The sequence below is a fragment of the Oncorhynchus mykiss genome, chromosome 17 (genome assembly GCF_013265735.2).
Source record: "Oncorhynchus mykiss isolate Arlee chromosome 17, USDA_OmykA_1.1, whole genome shotgun sequence".
Taxonomy (NCBI): domain Eukaryota; kingdom Metazoa; phylum Chordata; class Actinopteri; order Salmoniformes; family Salmonidae; genus Oncorhynchus; species Oncorhynchus mykiss.
This window is the reverse complement of record NC_048581.1, coordinates 94293633-94318467: the sequence shown is the minus strand read 5'-3', so window position 1 is coordinate 94318467 and position 24835 is coordinate 94293633. Positions and strand designations below refer to the sequence as shown.

The 24835-nt window shown below is 42.9% G+C and overlaps 1 protein-coding gene across 3 annotated transcripts in view; it reads left to right on the top strand.

Annotated features, from left to right (window-relative positions):
- The window catches only part of LOC110494846 (probable E3 ubiquitin-protein ligase makorin-2), a 64536-nt gene that overhangs the window by 3219 nt on the left and 36482 nt on the right, over positions 1-24835 (top strand). For all 3 annotated transcript variants that reach the window (XM_036950996.1, XM_036950997.1, XM_036950998.1), the window contains exons 2-3: positions 18467-18595; positions 18728-18918. In XM_036950996.1, the coding sequence (XP_036806891.1) occupies positions 18467-18595; positions 18728-18918 (320 nt within the window). The remainder of the gene's footprint in view (positions 1-18466; positions 18596-18727; positions 18919-24835) is intronic.

Below are 24835 nucleotides of genomic sequence, written 5' to 3'. Positions count from 1 at the left end.
CTATAGTTTGTTAACAAGCAATTTGTGGAGTGGTTGAAAAACGAGTTTTGATGACTCCAACCTAAGTGTATGTAAACTTCCGACTTCAACTGTATGTGTAAATCATTCTCTCTACTATTATTCTGACATTTCACATTCTTAAAATAAAGTGGTGATCCTAACTGACCTGAAACAGGATTTGTACCAGGATTAAATGTCAGACATTGTGAAAAACTGATTTTAAACGTATTTGGTTAAGGTGTATGTGAACTTCTGACTTCAACTGTGTGTGTGTGTGTGTGTGTGTATGTATACACACACACACACACACAGTGGGGCAAAAAAGTATTTAGTCAGCCACCAATTGTGCAAGTTCTCCCACTTAAAAAGATGAGAGAGGCCTGAAAAAAAATCCAGAAAATCACATTGTAGGATTTTTAATGAATTTATTTGCAAATTATGGTGGAAAATAAGTATTTGGTCAATAACAAAAGTTTATCTCAATACTTTGTTATATACCCTTTGTTGGCAATGACAGAGGTCAAACGTTTTCTGTAAGTCTTCACACACTGTTGCTGGTATTTTGGCTTATCATGCAGATCTCCTCTAGAGCAGTGATGTTTTGGGGCTGTTGCTGGGCAACACGGACTTTCAACTCCCTCCAAAGACTTTCTATGGGGTTGAGATCTGGAGACTGGCTAGGCCACTCCAGGACCTTGAAATGCTTCTTACGAAGCCACTCCTTCGTTGCCCGGGCGGTGTGTTTGGGATCATTGTCATGCTGAAAGACCCAGCCACGTTTCATCTTCAATGCCCTTGCTGATTGAAGGAGGTTTTAACTCAAAATCTCACGATACATGGCCCCATTCATTCTTTCCTTTACACGGATCAGTCGTCCTGGTCCCTTTGCAGAAAAACAGCCCCAAAGCATGATGTTTCTACCCCCATGCTTCACAGTATGTATGGTGTTCTTTGGATGCAACTCAGCATTCTTTGTCCTCCAAACACGACGAGTTGAGTTTTTACCAAAAAGTTATATTTTGGGAGAATGTCATACGGTCAGATGAAACCAATCTTCTTCTGGATCATCTAAATGCTATCTAGCAAACTTCAGACGGGCCTGAACATGTACTGGTTTAAGCAGGGGGACACGTCTGGCTCTGCAGGATCTGAGTCCCTGGCGGCGTAGTGTGTTACTGATGGTAGACTTTGGTCCCAGCTCTCTGCAGGTCATTCACTAGGTCCCCCCGTGTGGTTCTGGGATTTTTGCTCACCGTTCTTGTGATCATTTTGACCCCACACATTTTTCAATCCAAGCTGCTTACCTATTGCAGATTCAGTCTTCCCAGCCTGGTGCAGGTCTACAATTTTGTTTCTGGTGTCCTTTGACAGCTCTTTGGTCTTGGCCATAATGGAGTTTGGAGTGTGACTGTTTGAGGTTGTGGACAGGTGTCTTTTATACTGATAACAAGTTCAAACAGGTGCCATTAATACAGGTAACGAGTGGAGGACAGAGGAGCCTCTTAAAGAAGAAGTTACAGGTCTGTGAGAGCCAGAAATCTTGCTTGTTTGTAGGTGACCAAATACTTATTTTCCACCATAATTTGCAAATAAATTCATTCAAAATCCTACAATGTGATTTTCTGGAATTTTTCTCATTTTGTCTGTCATAGTTGAAGTGTACCTATGATAAATTACAGGCCTCATCTTTTTAAGTGGGAGAACTTGCACAATTGGTGGCTGACTAAATACTTGTTTGCCCCACTGTATATATATTTGTATATATGTGTATATTTGTGTGTGTATGTATGTATATATATATATATATATGTATGTGTGTATGTATATACACTGCTCAAAAAAATAAAGGGAACACTTAAACAACACAATGTAACTCCAAGTCAATCACACTTCTGTGAAATCAAACTGTCCACTTAGGAAGCAACACTGATTGACAATACATTCCACATGCTGTTGTGCAAATGGAATAGACAACAGGTGGAAATTATAGGCAATTGGCAAGACACCCCCAATAAAGGAGTGGTTCTGCAGGTGGTAACCACAGACCACTTCTCAGTTCCTATGCTTCCTGGCTGATGTTTTGGTCACTTTTGAATGCTGGCGGTGCTTTCACTCTAGTGGTAGCATGAAATGGAGTCTACAACCCAGTGACTCAGGTAGTGCAGCTCATCCAGGATGGGACATCAATGTGAGCTGTGGCAAGAAGGTTTGCTGTGTCTGTCAGCGTAGTGTCCAGAGCATGGAGGTGCTACCAGGAGACAGGCCAATACATCAGGAGACGTGGAGGAGGCCGTAGGAGGGCAACAACCCAGCAGCAGGACCGCTACCTCCGCCTTTGTGCAAGGAGGAGCACTGCCAGAGCCCTGAAAAACGTGACAGTCTGGAGATGCCGTGGAGAACGTTCTGCTGCCTGCAACATCCTCCAACATGACCGGTTTGGTCAGTCGTGGGGTGGCATTTATTTGGGGGGCCGCACAGCCCTCCATTTGCTTGCCAGAGGTAGCCTGACTGCCATTAGGTACCGAGATGAGATCCTCAGACCCCTTGTGAGACCATATGCTGGTGTGGTTGACCCTGGGTTCCTCCTAATGCAAGATAATGCTAGACCTCATGTGGCTGGAGTGTGTCAGCAGTTCCTGCAAGAGGAAGGCATTGATGCTATGGACTGGCCCGCCCGTTCCCCAGACCTGAATCCAATTGAGCACATCTGGGACATCATGTCTCGCTCCATCCACCAACACCACGTTGCACTGTCCAGGAGTTGGCGGATGCTTCAGGTCTGGGAGGAGATCCCTCAGGAGACCATCCGCCACCTCATCAGGAGCATGCCCAGGCATTGTAGGGAGGTCATACAGGCACGTGGAGGCCACACACACTACTGAGCCTCATTTTGACTTGTTTTAAGGACATTACATCAAAGTTGGATCAGCCTGTAGTGTGGTTTTCCACTTTAATTTTGAGTGTGACTCCAAATCCAGACTTCCATGGGTTGATAAATTTGATTTCCATTGAATTTTTGTGTGATTTTGTTGTCAGCACATTCAACTATGTAAAGAAAAAAGTATTTAATAAGAATTAGCAATTATAACTATTTCTCTCTATACCATTTGTATTTCATATCTTTGACTATTGGATGTTGTAATAGGTACTTTAGTATTGCCAGCCTAATCTCGGGAGTTGATAGGCTTGAAGTCATAAACAGCGCTGTTCATCCCAGCATTGCGCTTCTATGAGCTATGAGCTTCTGTTTGACTAAATGATTACGTGCCTGCTGCTGCCTACCACCGCTCAGTCAGACTGCTCTATCAAATGTCAAATCAGACTTAATTATAATAAACACAGAAATACGAGCCTTAGGTCATTGATATGGTCACTATCATATGGAAACTATCATTTCGAAAATAAAACGTTTATTCTTTCTGTGAAATACGGAACCGTCCCGTATTTTATCTAACGGTTGGTAACCCTAAGTCTAAATGTTGCTGTTACATGGCACAACCTGCAATATTATGTAAAAATCTTGCAAATTAGTTTGCAACGAGCCAGGCGGCCCAACCTATTGCATATACCCTGACTCTGCGTGCAATGAACGCAAGAGAAGAGACACAATTTCCCTAGTTAATATTGCCTGTTAACATGAATTTCTTTTAACTAAATACGCAGGTTTAAAAAAAGAAAAGAAAAAGAAAGGCATGTTTATGGTTAGGTACATTTGTGCAACGATTGTGCTTTTTTTCCCCCCGCGAATCATCACCCGTTTGGCGAAGTAGGCTGTGATTCGATGACAAATTAACAGGCACCGCATTGATTATATGCAACACAGGACAAGCTAGTTAATTCATATCAACCATGTGTAGTTAATTAGTGAATATTGATTGTTTTTTTTTATAAGATAAGTTTAATGCTAGCAACTTACCTTGGCTCCTTGCTGTACTCGCGTAACAGGTGGTCAGCCTGCCACAGTAGTTTCCTCGTGGAGTGCAATATAACCGGTGTCAATGAGGAGATGGGAGAGGCTGGACTTGCAGCGAGTTGAGCATCACAATTCTATTTTAACGCCTGACCACGCATTCTCTCGCTGAGGCGCGCAAGCAATAATTTAATAACGTGTATGTGTACATTTATTTTGCAGTGTGGGTGTGGTCATGATGTGAGACCTGCCCACGTTGCTGGTAGTTAAATTGTAAACAACAACAAAAAATGACTCATTGAACTCTGGTCGTCCCATTGTTTCCTATATGGAAATATCTAGCAATGTGCATATTTCAATTTTTTTTAAAGTCGGACACCATTTTAATCATGAGAATCTCCTCTTTCTAATCATGTAAGTCTGGGCAGCGAGCTCTGTTGTCATCCAATGCTAGCCCAAAATACTTTTTGCCCTTGGAACGCTGAGCTCCCCCCATTGTTTTCCTATGGAGATGCACGCCGGTCTATTTCACCAAATACAGTGCCTTGCAAAAGTATTCGGCCCCCTTGAACTTTGCGACCTTTTGCCACATTTCAGGCTTCAAACATAAAGATATAAAACTGTATTTTTGTGTGAAGAATCAACAACAAGTGGGACACAATCATGAAGTGGAATGACATTTATTGGATATTTCAAACCTTTTTAACAAATCAAAAACTGAAAAATTGGGAGGTGCAAAATTATTCAGCCCCTTTACTTTCAGTGCAGCAAACTCTCTCCAGAAGTTCAGTGAGGATCTCTGAATGATCCAATGTTGACCTAAATGACTAATGATGATAAATACAATCCACCTGTGTGTAATCAAGTCTCCGTATAAATGCACCTGCACTGTGATAGTCTCAGAGGTCCGTTAAAAGCGCAGAGAGCATCATGAAGAACAAGGAACACACCAGGCAGGTCCGAGATACTGTTGTGAAGAAGTTTAAAGCCGGATTTGGATACAAAAAGATTTCCCAAGCTTTAAACATCCCAAGGAGCACTGTGCAAGCGATAATATTGAGGAGGAGTATCAGACCACTGTAAATCTACCAAGACCTGGCCGTCCCTCTAAACTTTCAGCTCATACAAGGAGAAGACTGATCAGAGATGCAGCCAAGAGGCCCATGATCACTCTGGATGAACTGCAGAGATCTACAGCTGAGGTGGGAGACTCTGTCCATAGGACAACAATCAGTCGTATATTGCACAAATCTGGCCTTTATGGAAGAGTGGCAAGAAGAAAGCCATTTCTTAAAGATATCCATAAAAAGTGTCGGTTAAAGTTTGCCACAAGCCACCTGGGAGACACACCAAACATGTGGAAGAAGGTGCTCTGGTCAGATGAAACCAAAATGGAACTTTTTGGCAACAATGCAAACCGTTATGTTTGGCGTAAAAGCAACACAGCTGAACACACCATCCCCACTGTCAAACATGGTGGTGGCAGCATCATGGTTTGGGCCTGCTTTTCTTCAGCAGGGACAGGGAAGATGGTTAAAATTGATGGGAAGATGGATGGAGCCAAATACAGGACCATTCTGGAAGAAAACCTGATGGAGTCTGCAAAAGACCCGAGACTGGGACGGAGATTTGTCTTCCAACAAGACAATGATCCAAAACATAAAGCAAAATCTACAATGGAATGATTCAAAAATAAACATATCCAGGTGTTAGAATGGCCAAGTCAAAGTCCAGACCTGAATCCAATCGAGAATCTGTGGAAAGAACTGAAAACTGCTGTTCACAAATGCTCTCCATCCAACCTCACTGAGCTCGAGCTGTTTTGCAAGGAGGAATGGGAAAAAATGTCAGTCTCTCGATGTGCAAAACTGATAGAGACATACCCCAAGCGACTTACAGCTGTAATCGCAGCAAAAGGTGGCGCTACAAAGTATTAACTTAAGGGGGCTGAATAATTTTGCACGCCCAATTTTTCAGTTTTTGATTTGTTAAAAAAGTTTGAAATATCCAATAAATGTCGTTCCACTTAATGATTGTGTCCCACTTGTTGTTGATTCTTCACAAAAAAATACAGTTTTATATCTTTATGTTTGAAGCCTGAAATGTGTCAGAAGGTCGCAAAGTTCAAGGGGGCCGAATACTTTCGCAAGGCACTGTATCTCACTATGTATATTTAGATTTTTTTCAAGTCAGGCACCATTTTAATCAGGAGAATCTCGTCTTTGTAATTATCTAAGTTTAGGCAGCGAGCTCAGTTGTCACTGATCACTAAACCAGAAATAGTCCAAAGTTTTCATTTGTTTCCCTGCTTTCTCATTACGCAGACAAACACAGTTGACACCATCAAGGTACAGATGTTTACTTTATACACAAGTTTTTTTTTTTTTTTTTTCCTATTTTGTCCGACAAACAGATTGTAGTGGGAAATAAAAGGAGATACATTTTTTTTGTGCTATTTAGGTGAAATGGAATTCCGAAGCATCACTCCAGTCAAAACAGGCTCGGCTAACATTCGATTCCATTCATTTGCTGTGGACTCGCGCTAATGTTCCAGCTTAGCCAACTTTCTTTTGACGTTTTTTTTTTAGCCTTGGGTGAATTTTGACTCGTTCTATTGTCCAGGCTTATATAAAGCATCCTCAATTCAGGCTGCAAACTAAAGGTCGACCGATTATGATTTTTCAACACCGATACCGATTATTGGAGGACCAAAAAAGCCAATAACGATTAATCGCCCATTTTTTTTTTTTTTGTAATAATGACAATTGCAACAATACTGAATTAACACTTATTTTAACTTAATATAAAACATCAATAAACTCAATTTAGCCTCAAATAAATAATAAAACATGTTCAATTTGGTTTAAATAATGCAAAAACAAAGTGTTGGAGAAGAAAGTAATATGTGCCATGTAAAAATGTGTTCCTTGCTCAGAACATGAGAACATATGAAAGTTCGTGGTTCCTTTTAACATGAGACTTCAATATTCCAAGGTAAGAGGTTTTCGGTTGTAGGTAATATAGTATTTATAGGACTATTTCTCTCTATACCATGGGTGTCAAACTCTGGCCCGTGGGCCAAATTTGGCCCGCGGGGTAATTATATTTGGCCCGCGAGACAATACCAAATTACTACTAGAGCTGGCCCGCCGGTATTATACAGCGCATTCACCACTAATACTACGAATCCCATAATGCTCTGCTGTTTTCGCGCGCCAATCAGGACAGGACCCAGAAACGCTCTCTCCTCTGTGACAGTAGTCATAGCAACATAGACGCTACAACTGTCAGCGAGCTAACCCTTCCCAAAAATGTCAAAAAGAAAGGCAGAAAACAGGAGCTTTCTGGACAAGTGGGAGGCAGAATATCTGTTTACATATGTAAAAGACAAACCTGTTTGTCTTGTTTGTGGAGTCAACGTGGCTGTAAGTAAGGAGTACAACCATTAGACGACACTATGAAACGAAACACCATGACAAATACAAGGACCTGGACATGACTCAAAGGAGCCAGAAAGTAGAGGAGATGAAAATAAGTTTGGTTTCACAACAGAATATGTTTAAAAAAGCCACATCACAAAGCGAGGCTGCTGTAAAGGCTAGTTATATAGTGGCAGCAGAGATCGCAAAATCAGCCCGGCCCTTTAATGAGGGAGAGTTCATGAAAAAGTGCATGATGAAGGTTTGTGACCTCGTATGCCCAGAGAAAAAACAAGCATTTTCAAACGTGAGCCTGAGCAGGAACACAGTAGCTGATCGCACATGTGATCTTGCCACCAATCTGTATGACCAGCTGATGGAAAAGGGATTTTGTTGCGTTCTCCCTCGCTGTGGATGAGAGCTGCGACGCATCTGATACTGCTCAGCTGTCAGTCTTCATCCGTGGAGTGGACTCAAATCTGTGTGTTACGGAGGAGCTATTAGGATTCAAATCAATGCATGGCACAACCACAGGAAAGGAAATCTTTGAGGAACTGTAACTGAAATAAAGCTGCCGTGGGATAAACTCGTTGGATTAACGACAGATGGTGCGCCAGCGATGTGCTGTAAAAAGAGTGGACTGGTGGGCATGGTTCGGGAGAAGATGCGGGAAGAGAACTGTGCAGGTGAGCTAACTGTTTACCACTGCATCATACATCAGGAAGCACTGTGTGCCAAAGCCCTAAAGATGGAACATGTTATGACCACAGTAACACAGGTAGTTAACTTTATAAGAGCCAAAGGTCTAAATCACCGCCAGTTTAAATCTTTTCTGGAGGAGTGTGGTTCGGAATACGCAGACGTGCCGTATCACACAGAGGTGAGATTGCTAAGCAGAGGAAAAGTACTGAACAGATGTTTCTAGCTGCCTGAGGAAATATGTCAATTCCTGGAAACCAAAGGGAAGGATACAGCAGAGCTCCGGGAGCAAAAGTTCCTGTGTGAGCTGGCCTTTCTCTGTGACATCTCGAGCCATCTCGATGCGCTGAACCTGCAGCTTCAGGGGCGGGGGCGCATCATCACAGACATGTACGCTGCAGTGAGGGCCTTCAAAACTAAACTGTGCCTGTGGGAGAATCAGATGCTGCAAGGAAACCCTTGCCATTTTCCCTGCTGCCAATCCATAAAAGCGCAGATCTCTACCGCCGTGTTCCCATGCGCACAGTTTGCTGAAAAACTCAGTGTTCTCGCCGCTGAGTTTAGCCGGCGATTTGCCGACTTCGATGCCCAGAAATGCAAGTTTGAACTGCTTAGTAATCCCTTCGCAGTTGATGTGGAAAATGCACCAACCAACATCCAAATGGAGCTGATTGAACTCCAGTGCAACGACACGCTGAAGTCAAAGTATGATGCTGTGGGCGCCGCACAGTTTCCACGGTTCATCCCTGACACAATGCCTCAGCTCCGCACCCAAGCTGCTCAGATGCTCTCCATGTTCGGCAGCACTTATCTTAGGAGCAACTTTTCTCCTCGATGAAGATGACCAAAACAACTCACAGGAGACGTCTGACTGATGAACATCTTCGCTCGATACTGAGGATTTCTTCAGCTCAGAGCTTGAGCCCAGACATTGATGAACTAGCATCCAAGATGAGATGCCAGGTATCTGGCTTGGGCACATCAGATTAGACCAGTGTGCAATAATTAACGTTTTCTTTATGCACTTTTTCTTGCTACAAGGCATGGGCTTGAATGGTTGATTGATTTATTATCATTTCATTTGTAAAATTATTAGCCAGTGGAAAAAGTTTATTTTGGTATTTAAAATCAGAAGGCTGCAAATAGAAAAGAGGCATACAATTTTTATTTAAATTTTATTTATTTAATAAATGAATGCCATTGATGTGTTTTTTCATTTGAAATTCGATTTTGCATGTCTCCACTATTAAATTATATATTGTATGGTAATAAGCGATGCTTGTTCCATATTCAATGTTAAAGCAAAACTTGTTTGGGTCCATATTAAAAGGTTAATTTGTTCAATGTTGGCCCGTGACTTTGTTCAGGTTTTACATTTTGGCCCACTGGGTATTTGAGTTTGACACCCCTGCTCTATACCATTTGTATTTCATATACCTTTGACTATTGGATGTTCTTATAGGCACTATACTATTTCCAGTGTAACAGTATAGCTTCCGTCCCCCTCCTTGCCCCTACCTGGGCTCGAACCAGGAACACATAGACAACAGCCACACTCGAAGCATCGTTACCCATCGCTCCCCTTGCAGCGCAAGGGGAATAACTACTCCAAATCTAAAAGCGAGTGACGTTTGAAACAGTATTAGCGCACCCCCAGCTAACTAGCTAGCCATTTCACATTGGTTACACCAGCCATTAGGCTGATAGGCTTGAAGTCATAAACAGCGCTGTGCTTGTGAAGAGCTGCTGGTGAAACGCACGAAAGTGCTGTTTGAATGAATGATTAAGGGCCTGCTGCTGCTCAGTCAGACTGCTCTATCAAATCAGACTTAATTTGGTCATTAATATGATCAAATCCGGAAACTATCATTTCGAAAACAAAACGTTTATTATTTCAGTGAAATACGGAACCGTTCGGTATTTTATCTAACGGGTGGCATCCCTAAGTCAATGTATGTCATAATTACGTAAAATTCTGGCAAATTAGTTTGCAATAAGCCAGGCAGCCCAAACTGTTGCATATACCCTGACTCTGCGTGCAATGAACGCAAGAGAAGTGACACAATTTCACCTGGTTGATATTGCCTGCTAAACTGGATTAGTAGTTATAACTAGTGATTATGATTGATTGTCTTTTATAAGATAAGTTTAATGCTAGCTAGCAATTTACCTTGGCTTCTACTACATTAGCGTAACAGGCAGGCTACTCGTGGAGTGCAATGGTTAGAGCGTTGGACTAGTTAACTGTGCGGTTGCAGGACTGGAACCCCTGAGCTGACAAGGTAATAATCTGTTGTTCTGCCCCTGAACAAGGCAGTTAACCAACAGTTCCTAGGCAGTCATTGAAAATAAGAATGTGTTCTTAACTGACTTGCCTAGTTAAATAAAAGGTATAAAAATTAAAATAAAATTTAAAAAACGTAAATCGGCGCCCAAAAATACCGATTTCCGATTGTTATGAAAACTTGAAAACGGCCCTAATTAATCAGCCATTCCGATTAATCGGTCAACCTCTACTGCAAACACATAATTTCCCTCCCTATCTAGCTATAATGGCAGCTGTTGGGGGAAAAAAATTGGAAAAATGTGCACTGTCTTAATAAAAAAAAATGTCCACCATTTTCGGACAATTTAGGATGTTGCACACCACGTCCAGCCAAGGGTGTGCAACGTCCTAAGTTAATGGAAAACTGGTTTTATTAGGACGTTAAGGAGGAAAGTGATTCCTTTGCAGCCTGAATGCTTTATGTACAAGCCGGAACACCAGTGTATTGCCTGGAATCCACATCAATCCTAGATAGTGCAGATCTACTGCCCGCTATTGGCTGCCTAGGCTATAAAAAGTGCAGCTACAGATTGTTACAACAGATCATGTGATTTAACCAAAGATTTATGGTGTCCATTACTGGGAGTTACAAGTTAGGTACTGTGATGTAGCACAGAGAATTTTCGGCCAACCTTAACTTGGCGATACTATCTTTGTTCTCGTTTCGGCCAAACATGTATCTTTTAAAATGTCGGTGTCTAGTTGCAGGTGGCGCATTTGAATTTATAAAATGCATTTTCCTCTATGTAATCCAACAATGTGTACGCCGCCATCTGTCCATTTCAAATCTTCTCATTGAGTGAGACAGTTGGGTCCACCCCAAAGTGCCTCGCCATGATGACACTTGCCTGTCTTGATCAATGAGAGATTTGAAATAGACAAGATGGCGGCGTACACATTGTTGGATTACTAAAAGGCCGTCCTAAGAGGAAGTTGCTGCACCCATTTCCAGTAATTCCTGTCCAAGAGTGGAAATTATTTTTTGGGTTCCACCTCTAAGACTGATGCAGGCTGCAAATATATATTCAGGAATTGGAAGTGGGAAAGTTGTGGGGATTTCCACATTTAGCAGAGAAATAACCACAAATAGGCCACTGACTGACAGCTAACCTTAGCCAGCTAATGAAATGTATGTCAATTTTCAGTTAAGACAGGTGTACTGTAAATCAGGTGAAAAATAATCATTTCAGAAAAATACTACCAGCCTACCTGTGAAGAGTCTCAATTAAACCGTGCCTATACGACCTGTTTGTCTCTTGCCGTTTGATCATTCCAGTGAAGCTGTCGGGTTCCAGAAAACATTAATATTTGGACATGAGAGAACAAAGAACCAATAATATAGCTATTTAATCATGTGATTTTCAATCTGTCTTTGTCCTAGTCTGTAATCCCAACATGTTTCAAGCTGACCATCATTGTCCCTGTTCCCAAGCGCTCCAAGGTAACCTGCCTAAATGACTGTTGCCCTGTAGGACTCACATCTGTAATTATGAAGGGCTTTGAACGGCTGATTATGACACACTTCAACACCATCATCCCAGACACCCTAGACCCACTCCAATTCGCATTCCAAAGATGATGCAACCTCAGTTGCGCTTCACACTGCCCTCTCCCACCTGGACGAGGGGACACAACTATGTGAGAATGCTGTTCATAGACTACAGTTCAGCATTCAACACAATAGTCCCTTCCCAGCTCATTACCAAGCTAGGAACCCTGGGACTGACCCATCCCTCTGTGACTGGATCCTGGACTTCCTGACGGGCCGGCCCCAGGTGGTGAGGGTAGGCAACTACGCCATGTTGACCCTCAACATGGGGGCCCCTCAGGGGTGTGTGCCTAGTCACTTCCTGTACTCCCTGTTCACCCATGACTGTCTGGCCACTCAGGACTCCAACACCATCATTAAGTTTGCTAACGACACGACGGTGGTAGGCCTGATCACCGACGGCAATGATTCAGCCTACAGGGAGGAGGTCAGAGACTTAGCAGTGTGGTTCCAGGACAACAACCTCTCCCTCAACATCAGTAAGACCAAGGAGCTGATTGTGGACCATAGGAGAAAGAGGGGAGAGCACGCCCCATACACATTAACAAGGCTGTTGTGGAGCAGGTCAGTAGCTTCGAGTTTCTTGGCGTCCACATCACTAACGAACTAACATGGTACACACACACCCACACCGTCATGAAGAGGGCATGACAGCGCCGCTTCCCCCTCAAGAGGCTGAAAAAATGTGGCATGGGCCCCCGCATCCTCAAGTTCAACAGCTGCGCCATTGAGAGCATCTTGACTGGCTTCATCACCGCTTGGATATGGCAAATGCATCGTCCTTGACCGCAAAGAGAGGCAGATAGCCTAGTGGTTAGAGCGTTGGACTAGTAACCAGAAGGTTGCAAGATCGAATCCCCGAGCTGACAAGGTCAAAATCTGTCATTATGCCCCTGAACAAGGCAGTTAACCCACTGTTCCTAGACCGTCATTGAAAATAAGAATGTGTTCTTAACTGACTTGCCTAGTTAAATAAAGGTAAAAACAAATAAAAAAATAAAAGAGCTACAGATGGTGGTGCGGACAGCCCAGTACATCATTGGTGCCGAGCTCTCTGCCATCCAGGAACTTTATATCAGGCGGCATCAGAGGAAGGCCCGAAAAATTCCCAAAGACTCCAGCCACCCATCCATCAACTGTTCACTCTGCTTCCATCCGGCAAACAGTACCGGAGGATCGGCTCTTGGACCAACAGGCTCCATGACAGCTTATAACCCCCAAGCCATAAGACTGCTAAATAGCTGGACTGCTAATTAGTTTGAGTACCATTAATTGACTATCTGCACTGATTCGCTCTTACACTAATCCTACGCACACTCACTAGACTAAACCGTGCCTTCAGAAAGTATTCACACCCCTTGAGTTATTCCACTTTTTGTTGTGTTGCAGCTTGAATTCAATTTTTTTTTAAATGAGAATTTTTTTGTTGTCACTGGCCTACACTGGCACCACAATTTCAAAGTGTGTGTGTGTGTGTGTGTGTGTGTGTGTGTGTGTGTGTGGGGGGGGGGGGGGGGGGGGATTTCTATTTATTTTGACTATTTTCTACATTGTAGAATAATAGTGAAGACATCAAAATTACGAAATAACACATGGAATCATGTAATAACAAAAAAGTGTTAAATAAATCAAAATGTTTTATATTTGAGATTCTTCAAAGTAATCACCCTTTGCCTTGATGACAGCTTTGCACACGCTTGGCATTCTCTCAACCAGCTTCATGAGGTAGTCACCTGGAATGCATTTCAATTAACAGGTATTCCCTGTTGAGTATAGAGACTAAGTGGAGTTGCAATTCAACAGCTTAGACACGAGAAGTATGTGGCAGGGTCTACAGACAATCACGGTCTACGAAAGGAAAACCAGCCACGTCGCGGACACCAACATCTTGCTTCCGGCCAAGCTAAACACCTTCTTTGCCCGCTTTGAGGATAACACAGGGCCACCGACTCGGCACACTACCAAGGACTGTGGGCTCTCCTTCTCTGTGGCCGATGTGAGTAAGAAATTTAAACATGTTAACTCTCGCAAGGCTGCCAGCCCAGAAGGCATCCCTAGCCACGTTCTCAGAGCATGTGCAGACCAGTTGGCTGGTGTGTTTACTGCCATATTAAATCTCTCCCAATGCCAGTCTGCTGTCCTCACATGCTTCAAGATGGCGACCATTGTTCCTGTACCTAAGAATGCAAAGGTAACTGAAATAAATGACTATCGCCCCGTAGCACTCACTTCTGTCATCATGAAGTGTTTTGAGAAACTAGTCAAGGATCATCTTACTTGTCACTCTAGACCCACTTCAATTTGCTTACCGCCCAAATAGGTCCACAGACGATGCAGTCGCCGTCACACTGCCCTATCCCATCTGGATGAGGAATGCTGCTCATCATTAAGCTTGAGACCCTGTGTCTGAACCCTGCCCTGTGCAATTGGGTCCTGAACTTCCTGACGGGCCACCCCCAGGTGGTGAAGGTAGGAAACAAGATCTCCACTTTGCTGATCCTCAACACTGGGGCCCATAAAAGTGTGTACTCAGCCCCCAACTGTACTCCCTGTTCACCCATGACTAAGCATGCCTCCAACTCAATCATCAAGTTTGCAGATGACACAACAGTGGTAGGCTTGATTACCAGTAACGACGAGACCGCCTACAGGGAGGAGGTGAGGGCTCTCAGAGTGTGGTGTCAGGAAAACAACCTCTCACTTAACATCAACAAAGGAGATGATCGTGGACTTCAGGAAACAGCAGAGGGAGCACCCCCCTATCCACATCGACGGGACAGCAGTGGAGAAGGTGGAAAGCTTCAAGTTCCTCGGCGTACACATCACAGACCAACTGAAATGGTCCACCCACACAGACAGTGTGGTGAAGGCACAACAGCGCCTCTTCAACCTCAGGAGGCTGAAGAAATTTGGCTTGTCACCTAAAACCCTCACAAGCTTTTACAGATGCGCAATTGAGAGCATCCTGTCAGGCTGTCTCACCGCCTGGTAGGGCAACTGTACAGCCCTCAACTGCAGGGTTCTCCAGAGGTTGGTGCGGTCTGCACAACGCATCACCAGGGGCAAACTACCTGCTCTCCAGGACACCTACAGCACCCGATGTCACAGGAAGGCCAAAAAGGTCATCAAGGACAACAACCCCCCGAGCTACTGCCTGTTCACCCTGCTACCATCCAGAAGGCGAGATCAGTAAAGGTGCATCGAAGCTGGGACTGAGAGACAGGGAAACAGCTGTCTCAAGGCCATCAGACTGTTAAATAGCTACCACTAGCACAGAGAGGCTGCTTCTCATATACACAGACTTGAAATCATTGGCCACTTTAATAAATTGAACACTAGTCACTTTAATAATATCTCCATACTGTCACTGCAGTCCCTGGTTCGAATCCAGGCTGCATCACATCCGGCCGTGATTGGGAGTCCCAATTGGCCCATTGTCGGCTGTGGTAGGCCATCATTGTAAATAAGAATTTGATCTTAACTGACTTGCCTAGTTAAATAAAGGTGTCAAAAAAAACGTATCATGCATTACTCATCTCGTATTCTATTGTATTATATACTGTATTATATATATTATATATAGAATATACTGTATTCTATTCTACTGTGTCTTAGTCTATGCCGCTCTGACATTGATTGTCCATATATTTATATATTCTTAATTCCATTCTTTGCTTAGATTTGTGTGTATTGGGTATATGTTGTGAAATTGCTAATTACTTGTTAGATATTTCTGCACAGTCGGAACTAGAAGCACAAGCATTTCGCTACAACCGCAATAACATCTGCTAGCCATTGTGTATGTGACTAATAAAATGTGATATGTTAAGTTCATTTGTGAAATGTATTTTCTTAATGCATTTGAGCCAATCAGTTGTGTTGTGACAAGGTAGGGGTGGTATACAGAAGATAACCCTATTTGGTTAATGACTAAGTCCATATTATAGCAAGAACAGCTGAAATAAGCAAAGAGAAATGACAGTCCATCATTACTATAAGACATGAAGGTCAGTCCATCACTACTTAAGGACATGAAGGTCAGTCCATCATTACTATAAGACATGAAGGTCAGTCCATCACTACTTAAGGACATGAAGGTCAGTCCATCATTACTTTAAGACATGAAGGTCAGTCAATCTGGAACATTTCAAGAACTTTGAAATATTCTTTAAGTGCAGTCGCAAAAACCATCAAGTGTTATGATGAAACTGGCTCTCATGATGACCGCCACAGGAAAGGAAGACCCAGAGTTACCTCTGCTGCAGAGGATAGGTTCATTAGTTAACTGCACCTCATATTGCAGCACAAATAAATGCTTCACAGAGTTCAAGTAACAGACATCTCAACAGAAACTGTTCAGAGGAGACTGTGAATCGAGCATTATTGGTCGAATTGCTGCAAAGAATCCTCTACTAAAGGACACCAATAAGAAGAGACTTGCTTAGGCCAAGAAACACGAGCAATGGACATTTATACCTGTGGAAAATCTGTCTTTGGTTTGATGAGTCCAAATTTGAGATTTTTGGTTCCAACCGTCGTGTCTTTGTGAGACACCGAGTAGGTGAACGGATGATCTCCACATGTGTTGTTCCCACCATGAAGCATGAAGATGGTGTGGGGGTGCTTTGCTGGTGACACTGATTTATTTAGATTTCAAGGCACACTTAACCAGCATGGCAACCACAGCATTCTGCAGCGATACAACATCCCATTTGGTTTGCGTTTAGTGGGACTATATATATTTTTTTTTTAACAGGACAATGACCCAAAACACACCTCCAGGCTGTGTAAGAGCTATTTCACCAAGGAGAGTGATGGAGTAGTGCATCAGATGACCTGGCCTCCACAATCACCAGACCTCAACCCAATTGAGATGAGTTGGACCGCAGAGCAAAGGAAAAGCAGCCAAGTGCTCAGCATATGTGGGAACTTCTTCAAGACTGTTGGAAAAGCATTCCAGGTGAAGCTGGTTGAAAGAATTGTAAGAGTGTGCAAAGCTGTCATCAAGGCAAAGGGTGACTACTTTGAAGAATCTCAAATATAAATCATATTTGATTTGTTTAACACTTTTTTTGGTTACTACATTATTCCATATGTGTTATTTCATAGTTTTGATGTCTTCACTATTATTCTACAATGTAGAAAATAGTAAAAATAAAGAAAAACCCTTGGATGAGTAGGCGTGTCCACACTTTTGACGCGCGTGTGTGAGAGGTCGACCGATTAATCGGAATGGCCGATTAATTAGGGCCGATTTCAAGTTTTCATAACAATCGTAAATCGGTATTTTTGGCGCCGATTTAAAGAAAAAAAAAATATATATATATTATTATTTTTATACCTTTTTATTTAACTAGGCAACTCAGTTAAGAACACGTTCTTATTTTCAATGACGGCCTAGGAACGGTGGGTTAACTGCCTCGTTCAGGGGCAGAACGGCAGATTTTCACCTTGTCAGCTCGGGGGATCCAATCTTGCAACCTTATAGTTAACTAGTCCAACGCTATAACCACCTGCCTCTCGTTGCACTCCAAGGAGACTGCCTGTTACGCGGATGCAGTAAGCCAAGGTAAGTTGCTAGCTAGCATTAAACTTATCTTATAAAAAAATCATAACCACTAGTTAACGATATTACTAGTTTATCTAGCGTGTCCTGCGTTGCATATAATCTGACTGAGCATACAAGTCTGACTGAGCGGTGGTAGGCAGCAGCAGGCTCGTAAACATTAATTCAAACAGCACTTCGTTGCGTTTTGTCAGCAGCTCTTCGTTGTGCGTCAAGCATTGCGCTGTTTATGAGGCTGGTGTAACCGATGTGAAATGGCTAGCTAGTTAGTGGGGTGTGCGCTAATTGCTTTTCAAACGTCACTCGCTCTGAGACTTGGAGTGGTTGTTCTCCTTGCTCTGCATGGGTAACGCTGCTTCGAGGGTGGCTGTTGTCGTTGTGTTCCTGGTTCGAGCCCAGGGAGGAGCGAGGAGAGGGACGGAAGCTATACTGTTACACTGGCAATACTAAAGTGCCTATAAGAACATCCAATAGTCAAAGGTTAATGAAATACAAATGTTATAGAGGGAAATAGTCCTATAATTCCTATAATAACTACAACCTAAAACGTCTTACCTGGGAATATTGAAGACTCATGTTAAAAGGAACCACCAGCTGTCATATGTTCTCATATGTTGAGCAAGGAACTTAAACGTTAGCTTTCTTACATGGCACATATTACTTTCTTCTCCAACACTTTGTTTTTGCATTATTTAAACCAAATTGAACATGTTTCATTATTTATTTGAGGCTAAATTGATTTTATTGATGTATTATATTAAGTTAAAATAAGTATTCATTCAGTATTGTTGTAATTTTTATTATTACAAATAAATACCAATTAAATCGGCCGATTTAAAAAATATATATATATATATATATATTTTGTATTTTTATATCGGGTTTTTTGGTCCTCTAATAATCGGTATCGGCGTTGAAAAATCATAATCGGTCGACCTCTAATCCACACGCTAGCTAGCTTGCTTATTCTGCTGTTTTTTTGTGTGTTGCTATGCAGGTATTTTCTCCATGGAGTCTGCCGAGAGGGGAATAGGTGCATGTTCTCTCATGACCTGACCACCAGTAAACCTTCAACCATTTGTAAGTTCTACCAGAGAGGTGTGTGTGCCTACGGAGACCGCTGCAGGTAAGATCCAATATACTGACCACACTGATGGGCTGGAATGTACAGTTACTGTATGAGTTTTATGCTCATCTATAGTGTTCAGTAAATGTGTGTTTATTATCATTGTGTGTGTTTGGACTGTCTGTGTTGTAGGTATGACCACATCAAGCCATCTGGTGGTGGTGGTGGAGGAGGAGGGAGAGGTGTGCCCATGGACCTCCCTAACAGAAACCCCATCACTGCTGGGGCCTTCATCCCCCCTGGGGTGCCTGGACCTCTCGCCCCCACTGCACCCCAAGCCAGGCATCAGGGGGGGAAGAAACCGCTGGTGCTGAGAGATCGAGGTATGCAAGGTGGAATCTCACTGACCACATTTACATGCACACCAGTATTATTATTCTGTTTTTGAGATGACGCTAGGACTGGGCGATATATCAAATTAATTTCATTCATTTAAATGTTCTCATGTTGTCTTTTTGGTCTTGTCTCGTTCGCTCCTTCTGTGCTGTGCATCTTCCCATTTACACCAGAGATCTGTATATAATGACGAGATGCTCACGTCTCCGTCCTAACAATGGGAGTCGTCTCAAAGGTAGGAAGGCAGGCGACAAGCTTAAGGACAAAATAAGCCCATAGAAAAGCTTTGGCCTTATTTTGGACAGATTTTATCAAGAGTGAAACCTCTCGCTTTGCACCTTCCTCTATGGTTTACACACCACACCAAGCCCCTACATCTTCCTCTCACGCCAACAACGTTGAGAGGTCACATCTTCCCCTGTGAAAAAGCGGTTTCAACTCGCTAGTTGCATTTGAGGTTTGGTCCAACAGAATCAGCCATATCAATCAACTTCTCCTCTAGTACAGTAAAATGAACTTTTCTACCCTTTTTGTCTCAACTACTCAAAATGCACGCAGAGCAGACACTCTTGTTTTAGTAGTATCAATGAACATTGATTATTGAAAATGAATGCTCAGTTTGTCCCGCACAGCGTTGGGGTACCACTGTAATACTAGCTGCCTAGTCTGAAATAAGCATAAAACACAATTATATATATTTTTGTATTGCTTTTTTCCCCCGCATTATTTAACTTATTTTGTACATAATGTTGCTGCCACCGTCTCTTATGATTGAAAAGATCTTCTGGAAATCAGAACAGCGAATACTCACTTCGAACTGGATGAAGATTTTTTTTCTTTTAAGTCCGACGCAAAGGATATACTGCCTCTCCGAGACCAGGCCCAAATCTCAGTCATTCGTGTGAAGAAAAAAAGGAAATTCAGGGGGCCTTGTGAGCATTTGTCTGCGAGTGGGTAACCCGCCTCTACCATCCATTCTATTGGCCAACGTGCAATCACTGGAAAATAAACTGGATGATCTCCGCCTGAGACTATCCTACCAACGGGACATAAAAATTTAATATTTTATGTTTCACGAGTCGTGGATGAACGACGAACGGATAATATTATTTGGGCTGGGTTTTCTGTGCATCGGCAGGACGGAACAGCTATGTCTGGTAGGACGAGGGGTGGGTGTGAAACTATTTGTCAATAACAGCTGGTCTACCAAGTGTTTTCCACACTATCTACCAAGAGAGTTAAGAGAGTTTTCATCTATATTTTTCGTAGGCGTTTATTTACCACCACAAACCGATGCTGGCACTAAGACCACACTCAACCAGCTGTATAAGGCCATAAGCAAACAAGAAAATGCTTATCCAGAAGCGGCGCTCCTAGTGGCCAGGGACTTTAATGCAGGGGAACTTAAATCAGTTTTACCTAATTTCTACCAGCATGTTACATGTGTAACCAGAGATAAAAAAAAATTCTAGACCACCTTTACTCTACACACAGAGACGCATACAAATCTGACCATAATTCTATCCTGATTCCTGCTTACAAGCAAAAACTAAAGCAGGAGGGACTCGTCAGATGACGCGGATACTACGCTACAGGACTGTTTTGCGGGCACAGACTCGAATATGTTCCAGGATTCATCCAATGGCATTGAGGAGTATACCACCTCAGTCATCGGCTTCATCAATAAGTGCATCGACGATGTCGTTCCCACAGTGACCGTACGTACATATCCCAACCAGAAGCCATGGATTACAGGCAACAGAGCTGCACCTTTCAAGGATGGGGACACTAATCCAGACGCTTATAACAAATCCCGCTATGCCCTCAGACGAACCATCAAACATGAAAAGTGTCAATACAGGACTAAGATTGAATCCCACTACACTGATTCTGACGCTCGTCGGATGTGGCAGGGAAACGGACACAAAAACAACAAACCTTTCTGAACGTGATAATACCTTGACAAAGTTGTTAAATAGCATGTTAGTACATATTCTTTCAATATTTTGATGTTTTAGAAAGTTCTGTTGCGTACCTGTAATGGTAGAAAGAACGGACACAAGTTTACGTCTGCATAGTTCTGGCTAAAATGGAGCGCATGCTTGGCCAGAACTTGCTGTTTCTCCTACTGCCACAGTGCAACAGCGCCATCTATTGGCCTGATGGACTAAAGCGTGTTCTAAAGCATGGACAAAGCATAATGCTAAAGCATATGGAATATACAATTTAGATTAAGACAAATGCATAAACAAATTAGTTAAAAATAATAAGGGGTGTCTGTTTATAGTGACTTTGTTTTCAACCTATTGCACCCACAAAGCTCATCACTAAGCTAAGGACCCTGAACCCCCTCCCTCTGCAACTCCCTCTGCAACTGGATCCTGGACTTCCTGACGGACCGCCCCCAGGTGGTAAGGGTAGGCGGCATCATATCTGCCACACTGATCCTTAACACGGGGCCCCTCAGGGGTGTGTGCTTAGTCCCCTCCTGTACTCCCTCTTCACCCACGACTGCTTGGCCAAGCACGAGTCCGACACCATTAAGTTTGCTGGTGACACAACAGTGGTAGGCAGTGGTGATCACTGACAACGATGAGACAGCCTATAGGGAGGAGGTCAGAGACCTGGCAATGTCGTGACCGCTCGAGCCTGTGGATTACTGAACATAACGCGCCAACCAAATGGAGGTATTTTGGATATAAAAATAATCTTTATGGAACAAAAGGAACATTTATTGTGTAACTGGGAGTCTCGTGAGTGCAAACATCCAAAGATCATCAAAGGTAAGCGATTAATTTGATTGGTCACGAAAGTCAGAAAAGCAATCTACTTTGCTGCTAGCTGTTTGTAATGTTTTGTCTGCTGAGAGAGATGTCCTTACATAAACGCTTGGTTTGCTTTAGCTGTAAAGCTTTTTTGAAATCTGACACGCCAGGTGGATTAACAACAAGCTACGCTGTTTTTCTATATTTCACTTGTGATTTCATGAAAATCAAATATTTTTAGTAATTTAAATTGAAGTTGGTGCTCTGCAATCCAGCTGATGTTGAGGAAAATGATCCCGCTAACGCGATGGGTGCGCCAAGTAGTTAAACAGCTTGGAAAATTCCAGAAAATGATGTCATGGCTTTAGAAGGCTTCTGATAGGCTAATTGACATCATTTGAGTCAATTGGAGGTGTACCTGTGGATGTATTTCAAGGCCTACCTTCAAACTCAGTCCCTCTTTGCTTGCTTGAAATCATGGGGAAATCAAAATAAATCAGCCAAGACCTCAGAAAATAAATTGTCAACCTCCACAAGTCTGGTTCGTCCTTGGGACAATTTCCAAACGCCTGAAGATACCACGTTCATCTGTACAAATAATAGTACGTAAGTATAAACACTTTGTGACCACGCAGCCGTCATACTGCTCAGGAAGGAGACTCAGTCTGTCTCCTAGAGATGAACGTACTTTGGTGTGAAAAGTGCAAATCAATCCCAGAACAACAGCAAAGGACCTTGTGAAGATGCTGGAGGAAACAGGAACAAAAGTATCTATATCCACAGTAAAACAAGTCCTACATCGACATAACCTGAAAGTCCTCTCAGCAAGGAAGAAGCCACTGCTCCAAAACCGCCATAAAAAAGCCAGACTACGGTTTGCAACTGCACATGGGGACAAAGATCATACTTTTTGGAGAAATGTCCTCTGGTCTGATGAAACAAAAATAGAACTATTTGGCCATAATGACCATCATTATGTTTGGAGGAAAAAGGGGGGAGGCATGCAAGCTCAAGAACACCATCCCAACCGTGAAGCACGGCGGTGACAGCATCATGTTGTGGGGGTGCTTTGCTGCAGGAGGGACTGGTGCACTTCACAAAATAGATGGCATCATGAGGGTGGAAAATGATGTGGATATATTGAAGCAACATCTCAAGACATCAGTCAGGAAGTTAAAGCTTGGTCGCAAATGGGTCTTCCAAATGGACAATGACCCCAAGCATACTTCCAAAGTTGTGGTAAAACAGCTTAAGGACAACAAAGTCAAGGTATTGGAGTGGCCATCACAAAGCCCTGACCTCAATCTCATAGAATTTTTTGGGGCAGAAGTGAAAAAGCGTGTGCGAGCAAGGAGGCCTACAAACCTGACTCAGTTACACCAGCTCTGTCAGGAGGAATGGGCCAATATTCACCTTATTGTGGGAAGGTTGTGGAATGCTACCCGAAACGTTTGACCCAAGTTAAACCATTTAAAGGCAATGCAACCAAATACTAATTGAGTGGATGTAAACTTCTGACCCACTGGGAATGTGATGAAAGAAATAAAAGCTGAAATAAATAATTCTCTCTACTATTATTCTGACATTTCACATTCTTAAAATGTTGATCCTAACTGACCTAAGACAGGGAAATTTTACTAGGATTAAATGTCAGGAATTGTGAAAACGGTGTTTAAATGCATTTGGCTACGGTGTATGTACACTTCTGACTTCAACTGTATCAATGATGTCGCTCTTGCTGCTGGTGATTCTCTGATCCACCTCTGCGCAGACGACACCATTCTGTCTACATCAGGCCTTTTGGACACTGTGCTAGCAAACCTCCAAACGAGCTTCAACGACATACAACACTCCTTCCATGGCCTCCAACTCCTTTTAAATGCTAGTGAAACTAAATGTATGCTCTTCAACCAATTTCTGCCCGCACCCTCCCGCCTGACTAGCATCACTACTCTGGACGGTTCTGACCTCAAATATGTGGACAACAACAAATACCTAGGTGTCTGGTTAGACTGTAAACTCTCCTTCCAGACTCACATTAAGCATCTCCAATCCAAAATTAGAAATCAGCTTCCTATTTCGCAACAAAGCCTCCTTCAGTCATGCTGCCAAACATGGGGCAGGGTAGCCTAGTGGTTAGAGCGTTGGACTAGTAACCGGAAGGTTGCAAGTTCAAATCCCTGAGCTGACAAGGTACAAGGTATCTGTCGTTCTGCCCCTGAACAGGCAGTTAAGTTAACTAGGCCTTCATTGAAAATAAGAATTTGTTCTTAACTGACTTGCCTAGTTAAATAAAGGTTAAACAAATAAAAATAAAATAAGATAAAAAATACCCTTGTAAAACTGACTATCCTACATATCCTTGACTTTGGTGATGTCATTTACAAAATAGCCCCCAACACTCTACTCAGCAAACTGGCTATCCGTTTTGTCACCAAAGCCCCATATACTACCCACCATTAACGGTCTGAGAGATGTGTGAGTTATTGCAGTCAAAATAGGGTGTCTGTGAGAAAGCACCTCAAGGATAAAGGAGATTCATAGACACAGAACCCTGCAAAGGAGTGAAAGAGATAAGAGACAAGTCAGACATACTACTTTAAAGCCACACGGGAGTGGAAAATTACTGCTGAGCCCTTAGAAAACACTGGAACTATTGTTCTCTCCTGCAAGTTTGTAAAACTGTTATTGTTCACTGTCTTTTTTACTGTTGTTTACCTTTTTTGCACTGTTGGTTAGAGCCTGTAAGTAAGCATTGGATGTGTACAGGTACAATGATGGGTAAGCTGCTCTGACAGCTGATGCATAAAGTTAGAGAGGGAGATATAAGACTCCAACTTCAGAGATTTTTGAAATTCGTTCCAGGAAGGAAAGGTGGCAAAAGTAAGTGTTGGCTTTGGGGATGACCAGTGCAATGTACCTTCCGGAGCGCGTGCTCTCGTTGGCTGGCCCTCACTATAAATATCTGTCGCCAAACCCACTGGCTCCAGGTCATCTATAAGTCTTTGCTAGGTAAAGCCCTGCCTTATCTCAGCTCACTGGTCACCATAGCAACACCCACCCATAGCACGCGCTCCGGAAGGTACATTGCACTGGTGATGCTTTCCAGTGATGCTCTCCTGTGGTTCTCCACTGTGAT